This window comes from Erpetoichthys calabaricus, chromosome 11 (assembly GCF_900747795.2).
Source record: "Erpetoichthys calabaricus chromosome 11, fErpCal1.3, whole genome shotgun sequence".
Classification (NCBI taxonomy): Eukaryota; Metazoa; Chordata; class Cladistia; order Polypteriformes; family Polypteridae; genus Erpetoichthys; species Erpetoichthys calabaricus.
Window position 1 is genome coordinate 107,972,075 of NC_041404.2, and position 21,317 is coordinate 107,993,391.

General features: G+C 41.1%; 1 protein-coding gene across 2 annotated transcripts in view; it reads left to right on the forward strand.

Moving 5' to 3' along the window:
• Window positions 1-6,197: 6,197 nt before the first annotated feature.
• LOC114661360 (tubby protein-like) overlaps window positions 6,198-21,317 on the forward strand; it is a 60,720-nt gene continuing 45,600 nt past the window's right edge. For both annotated transcript variants that reach the window (XM_028814575.2, XM_051934150.1), the window contains exons 1-2: window positions 6,198-6,315; window positions 10,814-10,865. In XM_028814575.2, coding sequence (XP_028670408.2) covers window positions 6,260-6,315; window positions 10,814-10,865 — 108 coding nt within the window. In that variant the 5' untranslated portion in view covers window positions 6,198-6,259. The remainder of the gene's footprint in view (window positions 6,316-10,813; window positions 10,866-21,317) is intronic.

Sequence of the window (21,317 nt, forward strand, 5' to 3'; positions counted from 1 at the left end):
GACCTGCAGGTCCCGAGACGCACATACTGAGGTCTGTCTGTAAGATAGTTCACGATCCATGCCACCAGGTATGAATCTACTCCCATGTCTGTCAGCTTGTCCCTAAGGAGCAGAGGTTGGATGGTGTTGAAAGCGCTAGAGAAGTCCAGAAACATAATTCTTACTGCACCACTGCCTCTGTCCAAGTGGGAAAGGGATCGGTGTACCATATAGATAGATAGATAGATAGATACTTTATTAATCCCAATGGGAAATTCACATTCTTCAGCAGCAGCATACTGATACAATAAATAATATTAAATTAAAGAATGATAATAATACAGGTGAAAAAACAGACAATAACTATGTATAATGTTAAATATTAACGTTTACCCCCCCTGGTGGAATTAAAGAGTCGCATAGTTTGGGGGAGGAACGATCTCCTCAATCTGTCTGTGGAGCAGGACAGTGACAGCAGTCTGTCACTGAAGCTGCTCTTCTGTCTGGAGATGACATTATTTAGTGGATGCAGTGGATTCTCCATAATTGATAGGAGCCTGCTGAGCGCCCTTCGCTCTGCCACAGATGTTAAACTGTCCAGCTCCATGCCAACAATAGAGCCTGCCTTCCTCACCAGTTTGTCCAGGCGTGAGGCGTCTTTCCTCTTAATGCTGCCTCCCCAGCACACCACTGCGTAGAAGAGGGCGCTCGCCACAACTGTTTGATAGAACATCTGCAGCATCTTATTGCAGATGTTGAAGGAAGCCAGCCTTCTAAGGAAGTATAACCGGCTTTGTCCTTTCTTGCACAGCGCATCAGTATTGGCAGTCCAGTCTAATTTATCATCCAGCTGCACTCCCAGATATTTATAGGTCTGCACCATCTGCACACAGTCACCTTTGATGATCACTGGGTCTATGAGGGGTCTGGGCCTCCTAAAATCCACCACCAGCTCCTTGGTTTTGCTGGTGTTCAGGTGTAGGTGGTTTGAGTCAGACCATTTAACAAAGTCATTGATTAGGTCCCTATACTCCTTCTCCAGCCCATTCCTGATACAGCCCACGATAGCAGTGTCATCAGCGAACTTTTGCACATGGCAGGACTCCGAGTTGTATTGGAAGTCCGATGTATATAGGCTGAACAGGACTGGAGAAAGTACAGTCCCTTGTGGCGCTCCTGTGTTGCTGACCACCATGTCAGACGTGCAGTTCCCAAGACGCACATACTGAGGTCTGTCTTTAAGATAGTCCACGATCCATGCCACTAGGTATGAATCTAATCCCATCTCTGTCAGCTTGTCCCTAAGGAGCAGAGGTTGGATTGTGTTGAAGGCGCTAGAGAAGTCTAGAAACATAATTCTTACAGCACCACTGCCTCTGTCCAAGTGAGAGAGGGATCGATGTAGCATATAGATGATGGCATCTTCCGCTCCCACCTTCTCCTGATATGCAAACTGCAGAGGGTCAAGGGCGTGTTGAACCTGTGGCCTAAGGTGGTGAAGCAGCAGCCTCTCCATGGTCTTCATCACATGTGATGTCAGAGCAACAGGCCGAAAGTCATTCAGCTCACTAGGACGTGATACCTTTGGGACTGGGGTGATACAAGATGTTTTCCAAAGCCTCGGGACTCTCCCCTGTTCCAGGCTCAGGTTGAAGATGCGCTGTAGAGGACCCCCCAGCTCCGATGCACAGACCTTCAGCAGTCGTGGCGATACTCCATCTGGACCCGCTGCTTTGCTGGCACGAAGTCTCCTCAGCTCTCTGCTCACTTGCGCTGTCGTAATTATGGGTGGGGATGTCTTTCCTATGCTGGTATCAGCAGAAGGATGTGTGGAGGGTGCAGTACTCCGAGGTGAGAGTGAGAGTGGGTTAGGGTGGTCAAACCTGTTAAAAAAGTTGTTCCCACCTTCTCCTGGTATGCAAACTGCAGAGATAGATAGATAGATAGATAGATAGATACTTTATTAATCCCAATGGGAAATTCACATTCTTCAGCAGCAGCATACTGATACAATAAATAATATTAAATTAAAGAATGATAATAATACAGGTGAAAAAAAACAGACAATAACTATGTATAATGTTAAATATTAACGTTTACCCCCCCTGGTGGAATAGTTGGGTCGAGGGCGTGGCGGACCTGTGGCTTCAGGTGGTGAAGCAGCAGCCTCTCCATGGTTTTCACCACAAGCGACGTCAGAGCGACAGGCCGGAAGTCCTTCAGCTCACTAGGACGTAATATCTTTGGGACTGGGGTGATGCAAGATGTTTTCCAAAGCCTGGGGACTCTCCCCTGTTCCAGGCTCAGGTTGAAGATGCGCTGTAGAGGACTCCCCAGCTCCAGCTCACAGGCCTTCAGCAGTCGGGGCGATACTCCATCTGGACCCACTGCTCTGCTGGCACGAAGTCTCCTCAGCTCTCTGCTTACCTGGGCTGCTGTAATTGTGGGTAGGGGGAAACTCTCTCCTATGCTGGTATCAGCAGAAGGATGGGTGGAGAGTGCAGTACTCCAAGATGAGAATGGGTTAGGGTGGTCAAATCTGTTAAAGAAGTTGTTCATCTGGTTTGCTCTCTCCACGTCTCTCTCGATGGTGGCACCCCGCTTCAAGCTGCAGCCAGTGATGATCTTCATCCCGTCCCACACTTCCTTCATGCTGTTGTTCTGCAACTTCTGCTTCAGCTTTCTCCTGTACTGCTCTTTTGCCGCCCTGAGCTGGACTCGGAGTTCCTTCTGCACGCGCTTGAGCTTGTGCTGGTCACTGTCTTTAAAAGCCCTTTTCTTCTGGTTCAAAAGGCCCATGATGTCACTTGTAATCCATGGCTTGTTGTTAGCATAGCAGTGTACTATTCTTACTGGAAATACAATGTCCATACAGAAGTTGATGTAGTCAATAGTGCAGTCAACAACCTCCTCAATGTTCTCACTATGTGATTCCTGCAGAATATCCCAGTCCGTACGTAGTTCCAAAGCAGTCTCTCGGAGCCTGCTCTGCCTCAGGGGACCACTTCCTGAATGAGCGCGTGGTTGTAGGTAGCTCTCTCACTCTTGGTTTGTAGTAAGGCTGAAGCAGAACCAGGTTATGATCTACTTTCCCAAGCGCGGGCAGCAGGGTGGCGCTGTATGCGTCTTTAACGTTTGCATGCAGTAGGTCAATAGTCCTATTTCCCTGGGAGTTACAATCCACATACTGGGAGAAGGCAGCTAATGTTTTGTCCAGCGTCATACGGGCAAAGTCTCCAGCGATTAGCACAAGCACCTCGGGGTGCTGTGTTTGTAATTTAGCAACAGCGGAATGAATGATGTCACCCGCTATCTCCATGTTCACCCGAGGAGGGATGTAAACAGTAACAACAATGACGTGTCTAAACTCTCTGGGCAAGTAATAGGGACACAGACTTATCGCCAACAGTTCGATGTCCCTGCAGCAAGTGTAGATTTTGACGTTTACATGTCCAGAGTTGCACCACCTTGTATTGACATAGAGAGCAAGTCCTCCTCCTTTCTGCTTCCTGTAGGTATTTGCGTCTCTGTCCGCTCTAACTGTGCTAAACCTCATCTTTAGTTCCCCAAAGAACCTTCCACAAGAAGGTTCCAGAAGAAGTCCTTATTTATTTAGATCCCCAACACATTCCATAAATAACCATGAATAGATGAAAGATTTGAGAAATCCCAATGGCTTCATGGTTTTAAAAGAATTCTCCCTTCATACAACAACAAATGTTAAATTCAGTTTTCTTGATCTGTTCGGCTATACCTAGCATGATACTATGTCCACATGTTAGGAATCTTTTCAAATCCCAAAGGACCAATTTCGTATGCAGAGAAGTATTGGCTCTGTGAGGAATCACACATCCCAGAAATGAGCCATTTTAGAACTGTAGAATGTAGGCAAGGCAGAGAATTTGCTTTAATAGTTTTACTGTCCTTTATAAAAAAAAAAAAAACTTACAAAAAGTGTTCCAACATGGCATTCAGTACATAAGGCTGCAGATAAAGAGTGATATATTGATTGGTAGCCCATTTTGTGCTGCAAAATAAATTGCGTTTTCTGTACTTATTTTGGATATAAAGAAAAACACAATTCAAGAAACTACAGCTAAAGTCCACGCCATTTACAATGTACATTTTAGAGTAATTTTTAGTAACAAGCAAGTCCATGGAGGATGGTGATTTGCTGTAGGAGGCAGCTGTTTTGTTTTTCAGGTTCATAAATCCGCTTAATGTGTAATCACATCTCCTCCCTTCAATCTTATTAGCAATTAGTGCAGCATGTGCAGTAGCTGCATCATGCAGAATCCACCTTGAGCCTTGGGGGTTGCAGTTTACAAAGGTCAGGATATGATGTGGTTTGAAGTTCAGCCTATAGGGGTTAGCAGATTTGACTTGGTTTAATTCAGCAATGCCAGGAATTAAGATTTTTATCTCTTGAAAATATGTAGAATTGATCCCAAACTCTGCTGCCTAAGACAGCTTTGCTTCCACAGTTATTTCCATCGTTCTGTTAAAGCAAACATTTTTAAGATTTTAGTATTCTTTGAAAGGTGCAATATAAAAGTGTATAATGTAGAGTGACACAAAGAATACAGATAGAGTTGGGGCACTACCTTGGTAACCCTGTATAATTTCAGGTTTTTTATTTGTTTAAATAAACACCCAATTAGTTCCAGAGATGTCTTTATAGACAAAAGACCAAACGGAACTGGAATAGGTAACTGGTTTTCTGGGTTGTGAAGGAAGATGGTAGAAAGGGGTGGGACCAGGAGGACATATGCCTGAGATGCTGATAGGAAGGGATGTCAATCACCCAATGCGCAGAGGGAGAAAGGAGGGATAAGAAAACTGTGCCAACCCCTGGCTTGGGGGGCAATTACATTCACTAGAGCCATTAAGCTGCCTCCCATGTGAACGTGTGTCATGATAGGTGGTATGAAGTCTAGTGGGGAGCCACAGAGCCTCAAACCCCAAACACGAACACACAAGCACACAGTCCTGGGTTCAGATAAAGGGGGCCTTATTATAAACACCTTGAAATAAAATTACATAATTGATACTCTTCTCTCTACTGGTCTTCACTGCATTGCTACTTCTCCAAGGTGAGTGTTGCCTATCTCTGTCCCATCTCCCACTCACCCTGACAAGGCAGTGCAGTCTCTTTTATGGAAGACCTAAGTGTACATCTGGTGCCAGGGCTTTGCCTGTTGGAAGAAGTTCTGGGTCATATAGAAGTCCCAAATGATAGGGAGTGTAACTCTCTGTGGCACCCACGGACCCCAACAGGGCAGCGCTACCGGACTACAACTCAATGGCATTCCCAGCTGGTGGCCGGGTACTGATATCCAGGGCTTGCTGCCATCCAGCGTATAAGGGGACACAATAACCTGAATATATTGCTCACCCCTATCCTTCCATATTACTGCCATCCTTGCCAGTCAAGGTTCCCAGGTGAACTCCGGCTGGGATGCTGATCCTCAGGTGTTGTCCCTCATGATAGATAGATATGGTAAGAGTTAAATGAAGAATTTCTATGGTTCTGTAGATTTACCTTGTTTTTTACACTTTGTTCCTTTTTTTAACCTGTCTCAACTACTCTTGAATCCCATTGAAAGTCTAAATATGCGAACATGATCTGCTGTTAATTATATATAGTGTTATCTGAAAAGTTTTTCTGCCTGATATACAATGTTCTATCATTTAAACTTATACTGAACGTGTATATGAATGTGCATGGCTTTAGGAGTCACGTTTAAGGTTTGCCCCTCTTATCCTCTGGTGTCCAGCCCAATAGCCACAGCATCATACTACTGGTTAGTCAGTTTCACCTCCTGGCCATCTCTTGCTACGCAGAATATTTTCAGGTTCATTTTATCTATCTTTTCTGTCAACTTTCATGATATATACAGTCCCAAAATAGTTTGTGTACACTAAAACACAAGTTGCAGTTATGAAATTTGAAACTTCAGCCTTGTTCTTACCACCAGATTTGTCTGGTATTTGTTTTGACTTTTCTCACATTTATTTCAGAAATGTCTGTCTCCCAAGGTTTATAAAAGACTGGCTGCCATGTTCTGACAAAGAAGCAAAGACGTTTGCAGGAGACTGTGCAAAATGACAAAAAAGCAGGATGTAAATTTGGTCATGTGAAACAGAGTTCCAGTTGGCAATGTTCTTATCCTTCCTATGTATTTTTTTTTAAAAAGGTCACATTTTTGTCCTTTTTGCGTGTTTTTCAGGCCACTTTTTTTGCTTTTTTACTGCTGGCTGATCAACCCAACAAGCAGGAATGGCAGGGGACCCAGGAAGATGCATCATTGGACCTCCGCACTGTGGCTTGGACAAGTATAAAACATCATCATTACCTTGTTTTTGGGTGGGGATGCTGGTTGGTTATGGAGGGTCTCCTCCCAGAACACTTAGTTATTTTCAGCTTCATTTGTAATTTGAAATAAAACTGATGGTGGATTCATGTAAGAGTGTGGTTTATGTGTCATGGGCTGACATTTTATTTTGTAGTCAATTATTAGTTATATTAATTGGCAGTCTTTAAATCAATACTAATGCTATTTGATATCACCAATGTTTGTCCCTCAATTTAGCTGGTGCATCTCATCTTCAGATTTTTTTTTTCTTCTTATATTTACATAATGACTTAACAGAATCAGAAGCTCTGATGTTAGGGTGTGAGTCTAGTCTAAAAATACAAGACAGAAAACAAGTCTTGTCAGCGTGCTGGGCCACCCTTATCCCCACTCACATTTTCAAACCCACTTAAATTTTAAATATAGAATTACAAAGGGTGGAAATGCAGCCATGGCTACTATGTTGCTCTACAGAGTGTCAAACAATATTATAAGTGCTTCCAAAGTGAAATACCGGCCCAAGACACACACAGCTACACTCTTCAATCCACTACATTGGCTTCTAGTAGCGGAATATACAGTGCATCACTTTTTCCACATTTTGTTATGTTACAGCCTTATTTCAAAATGCATTAAATTCATTTTTTTCCTCAGAATTCTACACACAACACCCCATAATGACAACATGAAAAAAGTTTACTTGAGGTTTTTGCAAATTTATTAAAAATAAAAAAACAGAAATCACATTTTCATAAGTATTCACAGCCTTTGCTCAATACTTTGTCGATGCACCTTTGGCAGCAATTACAGCCTCAAGTCTTTTTGAATATGATGCCACAAGCTTGGCACACCTATCCTTGGCCAGTTTCGCCCATTCCTCTTTGCAGCACCTCTCAAGCTCCATCAGGTTGGATAGGAAGCATCGGTGCACAGCCATTTTAAGATCTCTCCAGAGATGTTCAATCGGATTCAAGTCTGGGCTCTGGCTGGGCCACTCCTTTGATATCTTGGCTGTGTGCTTAGGGTCGTTGTCCTGCTGAAAGATGAACCGTCGCCCCAGTCATCTTTCCCTTTATCCTGATTAGTCCCCCAGTCCCTGCCGCTGAAAAACATCCCCACAGCATTATGCTGCCACCACCATGCTTCACTGTAGGGATGGTGCCAGGTTTCCTCCAAACGTGACTCCTGGCATTCACACCAAAGAGTTCAATCTTTGTCTCATCAGACCAGAGAATTTTCTTTCTCATGGTCTGAGAGTCCTTCAGGTGCCTTTTGGCAAACTCAGGCGGGCTGCCATGTGTCTTATTAAGGAGTGGCTTCCATCTGGCCACTCTACCATACAGGTCTGATTGGTGGATTGCTGCGGAGATGGTTGTCCTTCTGGAAGGTTCTCCTCTCTCCACAGAGGACCTCTGGAGCTCTGACGAGTAACCTTCGAGGTTCTTGGTCACCTCCCTGACTAAGGCCCTTCTCCCCCGATCGCTCAGTTTAGATGGCCGGCCAGCTCTAGGAAGAGTCCTGGTGGTTTTGATCTTCTTCCACTTACGGATGATGGAGGCCACTGTGCTCATTGGGATCTTCAAAGCAGCAGAAATTTTTCTGTAACCTTCCCGAGATTTGTGCCTCGAGACAATCCTGTCTCGGAGGTCTACAGACAATTCCTTTTGACTTCATGTTTGGTTTGTACTCTGACATGAACTGTCAGCTATGGGACCTTTAATATAGACAGGTGTGTGCCTTTCCAAATCATGTTCAATCAACTGAATTTACCACAGGTGGACTGCAGTTAAGCTGCAGAAACATCTCAAGGATGATCAGGGGAAACAGGATGCACCTGAGCTCAATTTTGAGCTTCATGGCAAAGGCTGTGAATACTTATGTACATGTGCTTTCTCAGTTTTTTTATTTTTTAATAAATGTGCAAAAACCTCAAGTAAACTTTTTTCACGTTGTCATTATGGGGTGTTGTGTGTAGAATTCTGAGGAAAAAAATGAATTTAATCAATTTTGGAATAAGGCTGTAACATAACAAAATGTGGAAAAAGTGATGTGCTGTGAATACTTTCTGGATGCACTGTATAAAGTACTAATCCCTGATAATTGTCTATAGAGTATGGAATGGAGTCAGTATATATAATAGACAGTTGTGATGTCTTACGGTCCTTCTTGACCCCTCAGGCCTACTGATGAATGGTGTCTTGTGATGCCTCCTCTGTGTGGTATCAACTTTCAGTTCAGACTTTTAATGTATAGCTCCCATATGATGTAATGAGTTTCCAACCTCCATTCAAATTTCTGATTCCTTCAATGTGTTTAAGAAGTGTTTGTAGACGCTCTTATTTGAATTTCTGTTTAACTGATATTCGCTGTTAGGGTTTGCACTCTAGAAATCATAACCAGATTGTATTTTGTTCTCTTCACTTAAATGAAGGGATTGTGTTAAAAAATGCTTTAGTTGCCTCACATTTTTATGCAATCGTTTTGTTCACCCCACTGAATTAAAGCTGAAAGTCTGCACTTCAACTGCATCTGAGTTGTTTCATTTAAAATTCATTATGGTAATGTACAGAACCAAAATTAGAAAAGAGTTGTCTCTGTCCAAATATTTATGGACCTAACTGTATGTATATACTGTATATGTTTGTATGTATGTATGTATATATATGTATGTATATATAAATATAATGCACACACACAGTGGGTATAGCAAAGAATCACCCCCTTTGAAATATTCCCATTTTGTTTTCTTTACAGCCTTAAATGAAAACACACAAGCCAATATTTTTTTCCCGCTTTACTTACTCAATGCAATCTATAACATCCAAGTGAAAGATATCACAGCTACAGTTCAGAAGAATTTTAAAAAATAAACAACAAATACTGAGATTAATAAAGGATCCCCCCCCCCCAAAAAAAAATAATATTTGTAAAGTCAATCAGGTGTAACTAACCACCATTTCCATTGCAGACCATGGTTACTGGCTTCCACCTGTGATCAATTGTAATTAGTGTGATTAGTGAAGCATAAAAACAGCTGTTCCTGGAGCATTCCCTTGCTTGGTAGTGCAACTGACAGCAAACAACTGACTATGGGTGGCAGGCCACTTTCAAAAGATCTCAGGGGATAGAGTTGTGGACAGACATAAGGCAGGAGATTGATACAGAAAAAGCTAAAAGGCTTTATCAATCCCAAGGTGCACAGTGAAGTCCATAACAAAGAAGTGGTGAGTGTTTGATACTACTAGAACCCTCCCTGGGTCCGGCCATCCCTCCAAAGTGGTTGGAAAAGCAAGGAGGAAACTGGTAAGAGAGGCTACCAAGAGGCCAATGGCCACTTTGAAGGAGTTACAGGATTTTATGGTAAAGAGTGGTCAAGGATAAAGCCACTTCTCAAGAAAGGCCACATTATGGCTTGTTTGAGCTTTGCCAGAATGCACCTTGAAGATTCTGATGCCAAGTGGAAAAAGGTCTAATCTGACCATGAGACCAAAATCAAACCATTTGGCCTCCATACAAAACGGTACACCTGGTGGAAATCCAATGCAGCTCACCATCCACAACACGCCATATTTACAGTAAAGCATGGAATTGCAGCATCCTGTTGTGGGGGTGTTTCTCTGCAGCAGGGCCTGGGCCTCTTGTTAGGGTAGAAGGAAAAATGGATGGAGCAAAATACCATCAAATTCTTGAGGAAAATCTGCTCCCTTTTACCAGAAAGTTGAAGATGGGCAGAATGTTCACCTTTCAACACGACAATGACCCGAAGCACATAGCAAAATTAAGCACACAGTGGCTGAAGGAGAAAAAAGTGAATGTCCATGTGTGGCCAGTCAGAGCCCTGACCTAAATCCCATTGAAAATCTGGAAAGATTTGAAGATAGCAGTCCACCAATGCTCACCATCCAATTTGACCGAACTCAAGCAGTTCTGTAAAGAAGAGTGGGCAAATATTGCTCAGTCTAGATGTGCAAAGCAGATGAAGTATCCCAACCGACTCAAGGCTGTCATTAAAGCAAAAGGTGGTTCAACAAAATATTGATGGGGGGGGCCCTGATCCTTTATTAATCACAGTATGTGTTGGTTTTTGACTTAATTTTTCTGAACTGTAGCTGTGATATCTTTCACTTGGATGTTATAGGTTGCATTGAGTAAGTAAAGCTAGGTAGAAATATTTTTTGTGTTTTTTCATTTAAAGTTGTAAAGCAAAAAAAATGGGAATATTTCGAAGGGAGTGATTCTTTTTTTATACCCACTGTATATACTTTGGACACATAAAAAGACACAAAGTACATTTCCAAAATAATGTTAACGTCCATATCCTGAAAAGCAGATAGTAAAAATGTGATGGAAGAGAATACAGAGAACAGTGACCTGAGGCTCCCCCATTTGTTCTCATTTCCTGCTTGTTTGCAGTTTTAATAAAATGAAAAAGCCAGTAAAATTAATACACCTTGTTTTATTTATTTATTTTTTTCCAGCTTACTGGAAGGAGAGTCTGCAAGTGTCCGGCAGCAGAAGTTGGCTATTCAGGTCAATTTAATTTACTGAGATTTTTCTGGTCTGTGTAACTTAATGATAATGAAACGTGTGGCAGTAGACTTGAAAATTATAAATTGCACATGTACTGTAATTTTTTAAGATGTACTCACTTGGTATTTTTTTAATCTATCTGATGGTGTTTCACAGTGAAATAATCAACAGATGTCTTCCTTCATAGATTCACTCCACTTTGCACTACAGTGTCTATCCATCTGAGTAATGTCCTGGAGGAACATCTCCCCATGTTGATTGATTACAGTGCTAAAAAAGTAGTCCGTGCTGCTGTTGTGCTCTGCTATGTGCAAGGTTATTCCATTTAATATTTGGGTAGTGTTACCTGTGACTACAATATCCTTCCATTCACTTTCCTTTTTTAATATTATTAAAAAGATATCAACTAAAATTACTGTCTGGACTGGCGGGTCAATAACACACTCCTAAAATAAGGCCTCCTTCCCTAATGCTTTCAAGACAAAACCAGATGTCTTCACTAAGCTGAGGCTCATTGTCCAATTAAAGAGGACTTGCATTTAAATGTTTTATGTTTGCCATAACCAGCAAACTTGCCTCCTTTTCTGTTCTACCAGCAAGCCCGCGATTCTCAAAAGAATCGCAAATCTAAGAATGGCAATCACTTTCTGTTCCCTCCGATACTTGGAGGGATGAAATATCATGGAGGGTGGGTGCGTCCTGGGAAAGTTCATTTAATTAAATAAACATATTTCTACTAAAGCGGTTTCTTTTTGGAGCTGTACAATGCCTTTGTTTATTGTTTTTATCCATGCAGTCTCTTGTTTTTCTATGGCTGTGTCGTCAGCGAGAAGTCGTTTGCTGATGGCAGTGGATTCGCGTGCTGAAGTGACCATGGCGGTGGATCCAGTGCGGTGGTGTGGGCGGTCGCGTTCGGGCGGCTGTACAACCTGGCGTGCATGCTTTACCTCAGGTTTATTTCACAGGTCGTAGCCATGGTAAAGTTTTCATTTAATTAAATAAACATATTTGTACTAAAGCGGTTTCTTTGTGTGGGCGCCTTCATTCATTGTTTTTATCCATATGGGCTTGTTTACAGGTCGTAGCCATACAGGCTCATGTTTGTATTACTAATCGTTGAGCTCCTTCCATTTGGAGCCGTGACTCCTTTGCCTCTGCTGTGTCAGAAGCGCGTTGAGGGCGCGTTCGTTCATTGTGTTTACCCATACGGGCTCGTTTTGTATTTCCGTTAGTTGAGTTCTTTCATTGTGGAGCCGTGACGTCTTTGCTTCTAGTGTGTCTGAAGTGCGTCATAGGAGCCTCCGTGTATTGTTTTTATCCATGCGGTCTCGTCTTTGTTGTTCTGTGGCTGTGTCGTTAGGTAGAAATCGTTTACTGTTAGGGAGCATACTCCAACTTACACACACAGGCACAGTGGATTAGAGCAGGTGTAGTTTACAGGTTGTGGTGTTTGGGCGCCACGCACTGACTCTGGGAACTACGGGCTCGGTTTTGTATTACAAATCGTTGAGCTGTTTCCATTTGGAGCCGTGACTCCTTTGCCTCTGCTGACACCGACTACTGGCACAGTGGATTACAGCAAGTTTAGTTTACAGGTTGTGTTGTTTGGGCGCCACCTACTGACTCTGGGAAGCCGCTGGTTTTGACTCTGGGGCGCTGCGGCGCAGTGCGCATGCGCGTTGGTGTGTCCGCTGTCCGTGCATAAATTAAACTGTGGTTTAGTAATATAGATCCTTCCTAAAAAATATGTATCCCTCTATGTTCTACTCATTCCCATCTTTTTTTATTAAGCCAGTCTTCTGTTATTGCTACAATATCATAATTATACTATGCTACATACAACTTGTTATACCTCTAGCATTAAGACAATTTATTTTTAATGTGTTACTCATTTTACTTTTGCTTTTAATTTTTGGTTTATAATTTACATTAATTAATTTGCATTGTTATTTTTACACTATTGTTCCTTCATTTACAGTTATAAACCTGGCCTTTACAGTTGTAAACCTGGCCCATCCTAAACTCACTGCCTACCCATTCCCTAGTTTAAACAGTTTTTGACTAACTTAGTCATATGCTTTACCAACACATTGGTAGCCCTCCAGTTCAGATGCAACCCATCGTGGCAGAACAGGTCCCATCTCTTCCAAAAGAAGTCCCAATGCCCCATAAACCTATACCTTTCTACCTTACAGCAAGGTTTTACCCGTATGTTAATAATAATAATTTATTACATTTATATAGCGCTTTTCTCAGTACTCAAAGTGCTATCCACACAGGGAGGAATCGGGAAGCGAACCCACAATCTTCAACAGTCTCCTTACTGCAAAGCAGCAGCACTACCACTGCGCTACCTAGTTTTCTGATCTCCTCAGTCTTACATGGACTGGTGCGTAGTATAGGCTGAACTTTGGAGAAAACCAGCTTGTCATTTCTGCTCCTCAGCCTGGCACCTAATTCTTTAAATTTGATTGTAGAAGAGAGACTACCCTTATGTATGTCATTTGTTCCAACATAGACAATGACAGCTGGATCCACTACTACTCTCGCCCAAAGCTCATCAAGCTTTCCCCGGAGTTGTCCCACTTGTGCACCTGAAAGGCAACAGACCCTGCAATCTCTGTTTCTGGAGCAAACCTGTGCTTGAGTCCCCCTAATGATCGAGTCTCTGACTATCACTACCACTTCCTTTCTGGGAAGTTGTTTTGATGTGGCCTTTTAGGGCACCTCATACCTACCTTCCACCTCAGAATCTTCAGAGATGCTTCCAATTCTGGGGTTGATGCCCCCAACAGAGTTCACCCTTTACTTTGTGCCTTTTGAGGGTGACCCACCTGTCTGGGTTTGCGGTCTCCTCCCATTCTAGCTGAAGAATGCCCACCACGCAGCCTATTCCTCCTTCAGGTTGGTGACCCTGAGCTCAAGGTGCAGGAACAGCTGGATCTCCTTCAGATGTAGGCCTTATCAAAGACCTGCTCATCTAGCCATCCTCAAAAATGTCCCAACTTCCACCAGGACTTGCATTGCAGTGGCCTCATTATGAAAATTTGACTTTGGATTACTAAAACTGCTCACCTTTTTTCTTTTTGTTATTAAAATGAAATGATTTAAATGGTAAAAATAAAAAAAAATTAATGCAAAAAAAATTAAAGAGCTGCTACAGTTATTTTATATATTGGCCCCCCCCCCCCCCCCAACTGCCTGCTGTTTATCCTTCGCTGAGGTTAACTTTTAGTTTTCTCTTGTTTGTTCTCCTAATTTTGTGCCCCTCTTATTCTTTACTTAAAAGCTCTCCATTTACACCACTTTTTGCATTCCTTCATGTTACTGAACCCTTGCCCTGTCGCTCTCCTAACTGCTGTACTTTCCTGGTAGTTAAGAACTGTTCAGTTTAGTAAATTTTTACACATTTTTTTTCCTTCTTTTTAAGCAGTATTACTGAATATCTGCTGCTAATTAATTTCTTATTGTCTTGTCTGCTCCTACAGCCTTTGTGCCTGATTGCCACCTCAACACTAGTCACCTATGTGCCTACTATGGAGCCCTTCTTTTTACTATTCAGCCATTTTTTTTTCCTCCACTAAGGAATAGTTGTTTCTGTTATTTTGAACTATTCTTCGGTGGTTATTTACTTGCAGAGATGCTGGTATCAGCTACTGTTGCTTACTGCCCTGCCTCAGTGACATTAGTTTGAACACAATACAAGTGCAAGTAACTTTTTGAAATGTTCCCCCAAACACTCAATTACTTTTGTTCCTTTGCGGGCGGAAGAAAAAAAAAAGAAGCAAAACCCCCTCTGGATCCAGACGGGGAAATAAAAGCTTTAGTAATTCCTGCCCGACTCCTTAGGGGCAAGCAAAACACACAGTTTTTAGAAGAAAAATGTATTTTCTGACTAAGTTCTCTTCCAGTGACATCAGCATGTCAAATTCCCTCAGCACAACACAGAGATGTCATTGGTAAGAATGCTCCTGATAATTAATTTTTTTTTCCATTTATCTGGGTCCTGGTCATGGAGGCACAGTGTAAGTGAAATACACAGATGCTCCTTTTCCCCTCTACCCCTTCCTCCAACTCCTCCAGTGGAGTGTCTCCTGGGTCTGCCCTGAGTTCTACCAGTTGAACATGCTGAAAACACTTCCCTAGGAGGCGTCCAGGAGACTCCCTAATTGGATGCCCACACCATCTGACCTGACTCATTTCGATGTGGAGAATCAGCAGCTGTACTTTGAGCTTTGCCTGAATGTCTGTACTCTCGTCATGTCTGAAAGGCTGAGCCCAAACATCCTGCAAAGGAAACTCATTTCTGGAGTGTGTATCTGCAATCTATTTCTTTTGGTCAATACCCACAGCTCATGTCCATAGATGAGGGTAGTAATGTAGATCAACTGGTAAATTCAGAGCCTTTCCTCTCAGCTCAGATCTTTCTTCACCATGACTGACCTGTATAACACACTTTGACCTGCCCATTGCTTTCCTGCTACCTTTTTACCTCATCTATATATAAATATAATATATATATATATATATATATATATATATATATAAAATCCCTATGTGCGTCCAGGTGTCCGTGTGTGGGTGTCTTCTGATGAAGTGCGCATGCGCGGGGCACGGGTGTGATGCGCGATATTACTGTCCGAGAAAGTTAGAGGCGTTTTACGGAAATAAAAACCAGTATTACTGCGAGAGGAAATTAAAGGTACACAATACAGTGACGCATATTACAGCCACATACAAGCCAGTATTACTGTCAGAGGAGATTAAAGGCATTTTACCGACGCGCACGCCTGTATTACCAGCCAGAGAAATTAAAGGTATATTACGGATGTACAAGCCAGCGGACATACAAGACGGTATCCTTCAATAAGGGCGCGCACAGGCATCCTTCAATAAGGGCGCGCACAAAAAGGGAGCCTCAAAGGGCGGCCTCAATTGGGGCGCAGTGAATAAAGGCGCGTGTAAATAAACATCTGCACTTTTGTTGCTCTTCACATATTCCAGAAGCCATTTGAAATAAATTATCTACAAACGCCTTTATTCGCCGCGCTCATTGAGGTCGCCCCTTTTGAAGCTCGCCTTTTTGTGCGCGCCTTTATGAATAGAGCCGTACAAGACAGTATTACTGTCACAGAAAATTAAAGACACACAATACACGGCGGCAGCCCACGAGAACGGTCAGCACAAGCAAGTAAACATCAACAAAAGAAAGGCTGAAAGAAAGAAAGAAAATACGACCAACAAAAAGAATGAGGTCAAAGTCCCTTGCCATTTAATATAGACTGTTCCTACTAATGTTTATGCACTACTGTTCTAGCGCCCGTTATTGTAACGGGCTAAATGACTAGTTTGTAAATAAGCCCCTAAGATGTTTAAACTTCTCTGCTTGAGGCAACACCTCATCTCCAACCTGGAGAGGATAGTCCACCCCTTTTCCAGCTGAGAACCATGACCTTGACGAAAAGGTGCTGGTCTTCATCCTGCTAACCCCACACTTGGTTGCAATATGCTCCTGTTCATGTCTAAGGTAACAGCCCAATGAAAAAAGTCAGCAGGACTAACATCCTATGAAAAAAGCAGCGATCCTGAGATTACAGAACTGGACTCCCACTCACACCACCCAGCACAGCCAAGGGGCTCTCGGTAATAAACCTATAAATGCTACTAAAGATTCTGGCTGGAATCTCAGATTTCTACAGCCTTTTCAGCAATTGCAAGCACTGTTGAGACTTCTTTACTAATTAAATAGTTCTCTGGGACCAAGTAAGATCCCCACTAATGTAAATTCAGAGAAATGTAAAGGTTTTCATTTTTTTCACCTCTGCATCACTGATGTACAATGGTGTGCTGCTCCCTAGTTTTCTGTAGGTCCATAATTATCATTAGCATTTAAAGAACGGCCTTTCTCTCTTCTGGACATTAAAAAGGTGTCTTTCTAACTTTCCAGATATAAACTCCTGGCTATATTTTGAAGGAATAAGAATAAAAAAACAAATTGTAGCAAATATTAGATTTTGAATTGTTTCCATCTTAACTGATGTTAAGAAAGAGGAAGACTGCCATATTAAATCCCAAAATATACTTCAAATAATATTCTGAGCATGAAAAATAAAATAATTTTTTTAAAAAGACATTTTTTTCAAAATAATGCTTTTCATTAATCTGACATCTCACAGATATGGTTTGGGGTGGAGAAATTAAAATTTCATAAGTAGATTTAGCACACCTAAATCAATAACTTGCAGAGGATGATTTTGATGCAGACCAGTATCATTAGATAACCAGACATCTTTGTTATGATACGGGCACCACAAAATAGTGAAATGGGTGAGGACTTTTAAAGGACCCACAAAACGTAGGCAGAATCCTCCCTGGCTGCCTCAATACAGGTCTCACCCAGACAAGGCAAACACTAGGCAACTGGGTATCTCCAGCCCCAAAATAGAGAACAGACTTTAAAGGTTCAAAAACAACAAGAGAGTCTCAGATATTTTCAAAAAGTATTATGCGAGAGAACCATGAAACTCTGGCTTATATAGCGACATGTCCCACAAGAATCAATATAAAAAAAAACACAGGATTTATTCAAATAATAAATACAAGAAAGTCCACAATAGAGCAAACAGAAGTTCCCTGATAAATAAGTCTCAATACAAAAATAATCCCAAAAACAGCAAAGGCAGAAAAATGGCAATACTCCGTGAACTCTTTGAAACTCACTCAATGAAACCACTAAGGAACTTGCTTCCCTGCCTGCCTTTTTGGCAGTGATGCAAGGGTGGTCCTGACCCTTCGGTTTAGAGTTAAAAAAAAAATGTATTTATCAAATGTATAAAAAACACAATTTTTTAATGAAAAAATCTGAACTGACAGCAGACAACTGCATCACACTTTTAAGTCTTCAACACTAATATTATTTTTGAAGTTCAAAAATCCTTGCAGTGGTTTGCAACCAGTTGAAGGATAAACTGTTTCTGTTCCTCATCCTTTCTTATCCTTTCTCATGATGAGACTTGTTCCTCGTTTAGGTGGCATTGTTCACTACCATCATGCATGCTGATATTCATTGAAGTTATTGTCCACTGTGCTGGAGGTTTCTTTAGAAATTACTGAGACCTTTCTTTGCCTTTTTCCATAAGGAAATGATGAATGATGTTCTTTCTGTTACGAGATTCTCCAACTTCAGGTGTTTAGATTCATTAGTCAGCTTAAGATTTCAAGGAATGACTGGTAATGTTGGCCATAGCAGGCTTTTCCCCATCTTTTCCCTTTGTTTTGGGCAAGCATCAAAAAGGGATAAAAGAGAAACTTTGACCTTGCTACTAAAACATTTTTGAAACTCCTACTTAAAACTAAAATGTTCTAGAAACTTCCATTTACTATAAGATTATTCTAGCAACTCCACCTTAGTGCTAGATTGTTTTCATTTTTTTATCACTTAGCCTACTAATTACTTAGCCAGTTAAGACCCCAGAAAAAATGGCCAAACTATGAAAATCATGTGGCTGGGTCTTATTAGGACCAGAGCTGACACTGGGGAATCTCCTTACAAAGAGGACATAAAGTTGATGGTAGATGTTATGGATTCAATAGTAATTTTGAAATTCTTTGGAGCAAAGGGAGGCCAGGTGATCATAAAGAGGTACAAGAGAAGGTCAGAGGCAAGCTGAGGTCAAAGTCAGAAAGACAGATATAACCAAACCAAACAAAACAAACCAAATGGGAAAAACAAAGTCAGGTCAGGAAATAAAAAGCAGTCAAAACCAAAATCCTCATGCTAGGGTCTGATTGGTGAAGAAGCTAACTTCTGCAAAAGTTTTTAGTTGTATAGACGTCGACCAAAGTTTATAAAACCTGCTATGCGGCCATATTTCTAGCAAAGCTAACATCCTGTGACAAATGGGAATGTGGTGATATTTAGAAAAATGGTAGCAAATAAAGAAGAATAACATGACGGTAACAAAAAATGAGATCAGAAAAAAATATAAATAATAATAGATCAGAAATTGCCACAAAAAAAACTCCAAAACCAGATACAAACACACTTAAAATTGTCAAAATAGCACAGTTGAAAATGATTCAAGCATTATCCTTTCTATATTCACATCTTAATTTTTTCTATTTAATTCATTTCTCTCCTTGGTGATGGCAATTAGAGATACAATTTGCTTTGACTGATTCTTTGTTTGACCTGTGCATCTCTGTTCATCCATCCATTATTTAATCAATTTTCAAACCTGCTCATCCTCAGCGGTGTATTGGGGGAGCTGGTGGTGGAACTGAAGCAACCATCAGGTACAAAGCATGAACAACCACTGGACAGGCACTAGGCCATCGCAGGGCGAGCACACTTGCACACAAACATATCCTAGGGACAATTTAACAACACCAGTTCATCTAACCTGCATGTCTTTGTACTGTGGGAGGAAACTGGAATAGTTGGAGGAAACCCATGCAAAGATGGGGTGGAACAGGCAAGCTCAACACAGGAAGCACCCAGGACGTGAACCCCAGTCTTTGTTGCATCACTACTGCTATACCACCATGATGTACATTTCATTTAAAAACATCTCTTTTCAGATTTGATTTAGATTATATCAAACCTAAAGACGTTTCTCAGGTCTTAGAATGATTAACAGTTTGTACACTTTGTGTCTTTGGTTTTTGTCCAATAGTCCTCGGTGCTTCATGAGGCAAGTAGCTGTACATGACACAATCTTAAAACACTGTGACCTCAGATGAAATTTTGAGCTGCTCTTGTTGATGATGGGCAGCACTCTAGTGGTGTAGAAATGGACAGGCATTCATCAATGAAATGATTTTATGCTACCAAGACAGTACTGCAAATCCTTTGTTTCAATTTTGTGATGGTTGTTACAAAGATATTTAAAATTTCCTGTCTGTTCCATATCTAAATGCTAAAAATGAAACACTGATAGTTATATCATGTTCATCTTGCTTCAGAGCTTTGCATTCATTCTTCTTCTTTGTAACAGCTTAGCTAATTGTGTTAATAGACTAATAATAACAATTAGTTATATACTGCAGCACCTTTTCCCATGCCAGTCTCATGAATAGGGTATATGATGATGGAATTATGAACACTTTCTTAAAAAGACACTTCCCAAATGAAAACGTTTTTTAAATACTATCTAATGGGCATTGACTTGTTTTTGACTCCATTTGCTCTTGGGTCTTAGAATGTTTGGTCATTTTGTACTTCATTCTGTAGATGGTCTTAGCAATGCTGAGCAAGCTACATTTGTCCATAAGCAGCGGTGAAGAAATTAATATCCTTGGCTTGTTTACTCACACACTTTTTCCTTTAAAGTGTTCTTGACTTTGTTGGCAACGCCATGGCACTAGAGTTTTACTGACTATATGAGGCTCAGAAATAAAATGTCGTGGTTGAGGGGCAATGAGAACATTTAATTATTTTTATTGCATGTGTTCTCGTTGTTTTCCTGAATGTACATCTGCATGCACTATGGACATTCTCCTCCTTATTCCTAATTATGCTGTTTTATATAGATCCATAGAAACTACTATCTAAATTTTCTATTACCTCAACCTTGCTTTTGTTTTAGAAATCAAGCTCTATATCCAGAAGGGGGCAACTGAATAGTAGTCGGTCTAGTGACAGCAAGCTTTGTGCTTAGTTACAGTAATGTGGACATTTTATGGTCCTGGGAAATGACTATATCACAGTTAGTAACCTAACAATGACTGGCTTAATATTGTTACCCTGACATTTTTGCACATGTTTTTTGCTGATACATAATGATGTTATTGATTAGCTTATACTGGGTTGTCTAGATCTGATCCTCAATGGTTACAATGGCTGTAGGTTTTCATTCTAGTCATTTTCTTAAGTTTTTTGTGCCGATTAACTTCTTTTGCTTTAATTTTAATTGACTTGCTATTTAATACTCAGACCCCTCAATTGTTTCTTTTTTCCTTTACTAGCAGCAAAACAATAATGAGATACAAAACAAGCCAATACATGACCTGCCAACCTATGTTCATCATATAATGTCTGAAAATAAAGTATAGCTTCTATGCTTCGGTCCAGAAAATGTTTTGATGGTGCTTTTAGAAAAATAACAACTGTTTTGGAAATGTCTGCTGTGGCAGGATGAGCGCACCAGCAAATCATGGAATTATATGTAATGGGGTTAATTAACAAGAAGAATCAGCTTCTAATTAAGAAAATGGTTGAGGTGAAATTGGTTGGAGCTTAAAGGCCACTTCTTTTGGCTCAATTCACATCATGTTTTTGTTTGGTTGCCATTTAAGGCAAAAAAGAAGCAATTTGGAGGAAAAATGTAAATGTCTGAAGTTTGTCACTGTTGAAACAAGTGGCAGGAAAGAAATTAGCCCTCCAGTATCAGATTGGGACTCCCCTTGATATGATGCCTTTATTCTAAACATTTGCATCCATGTCTGACAGTT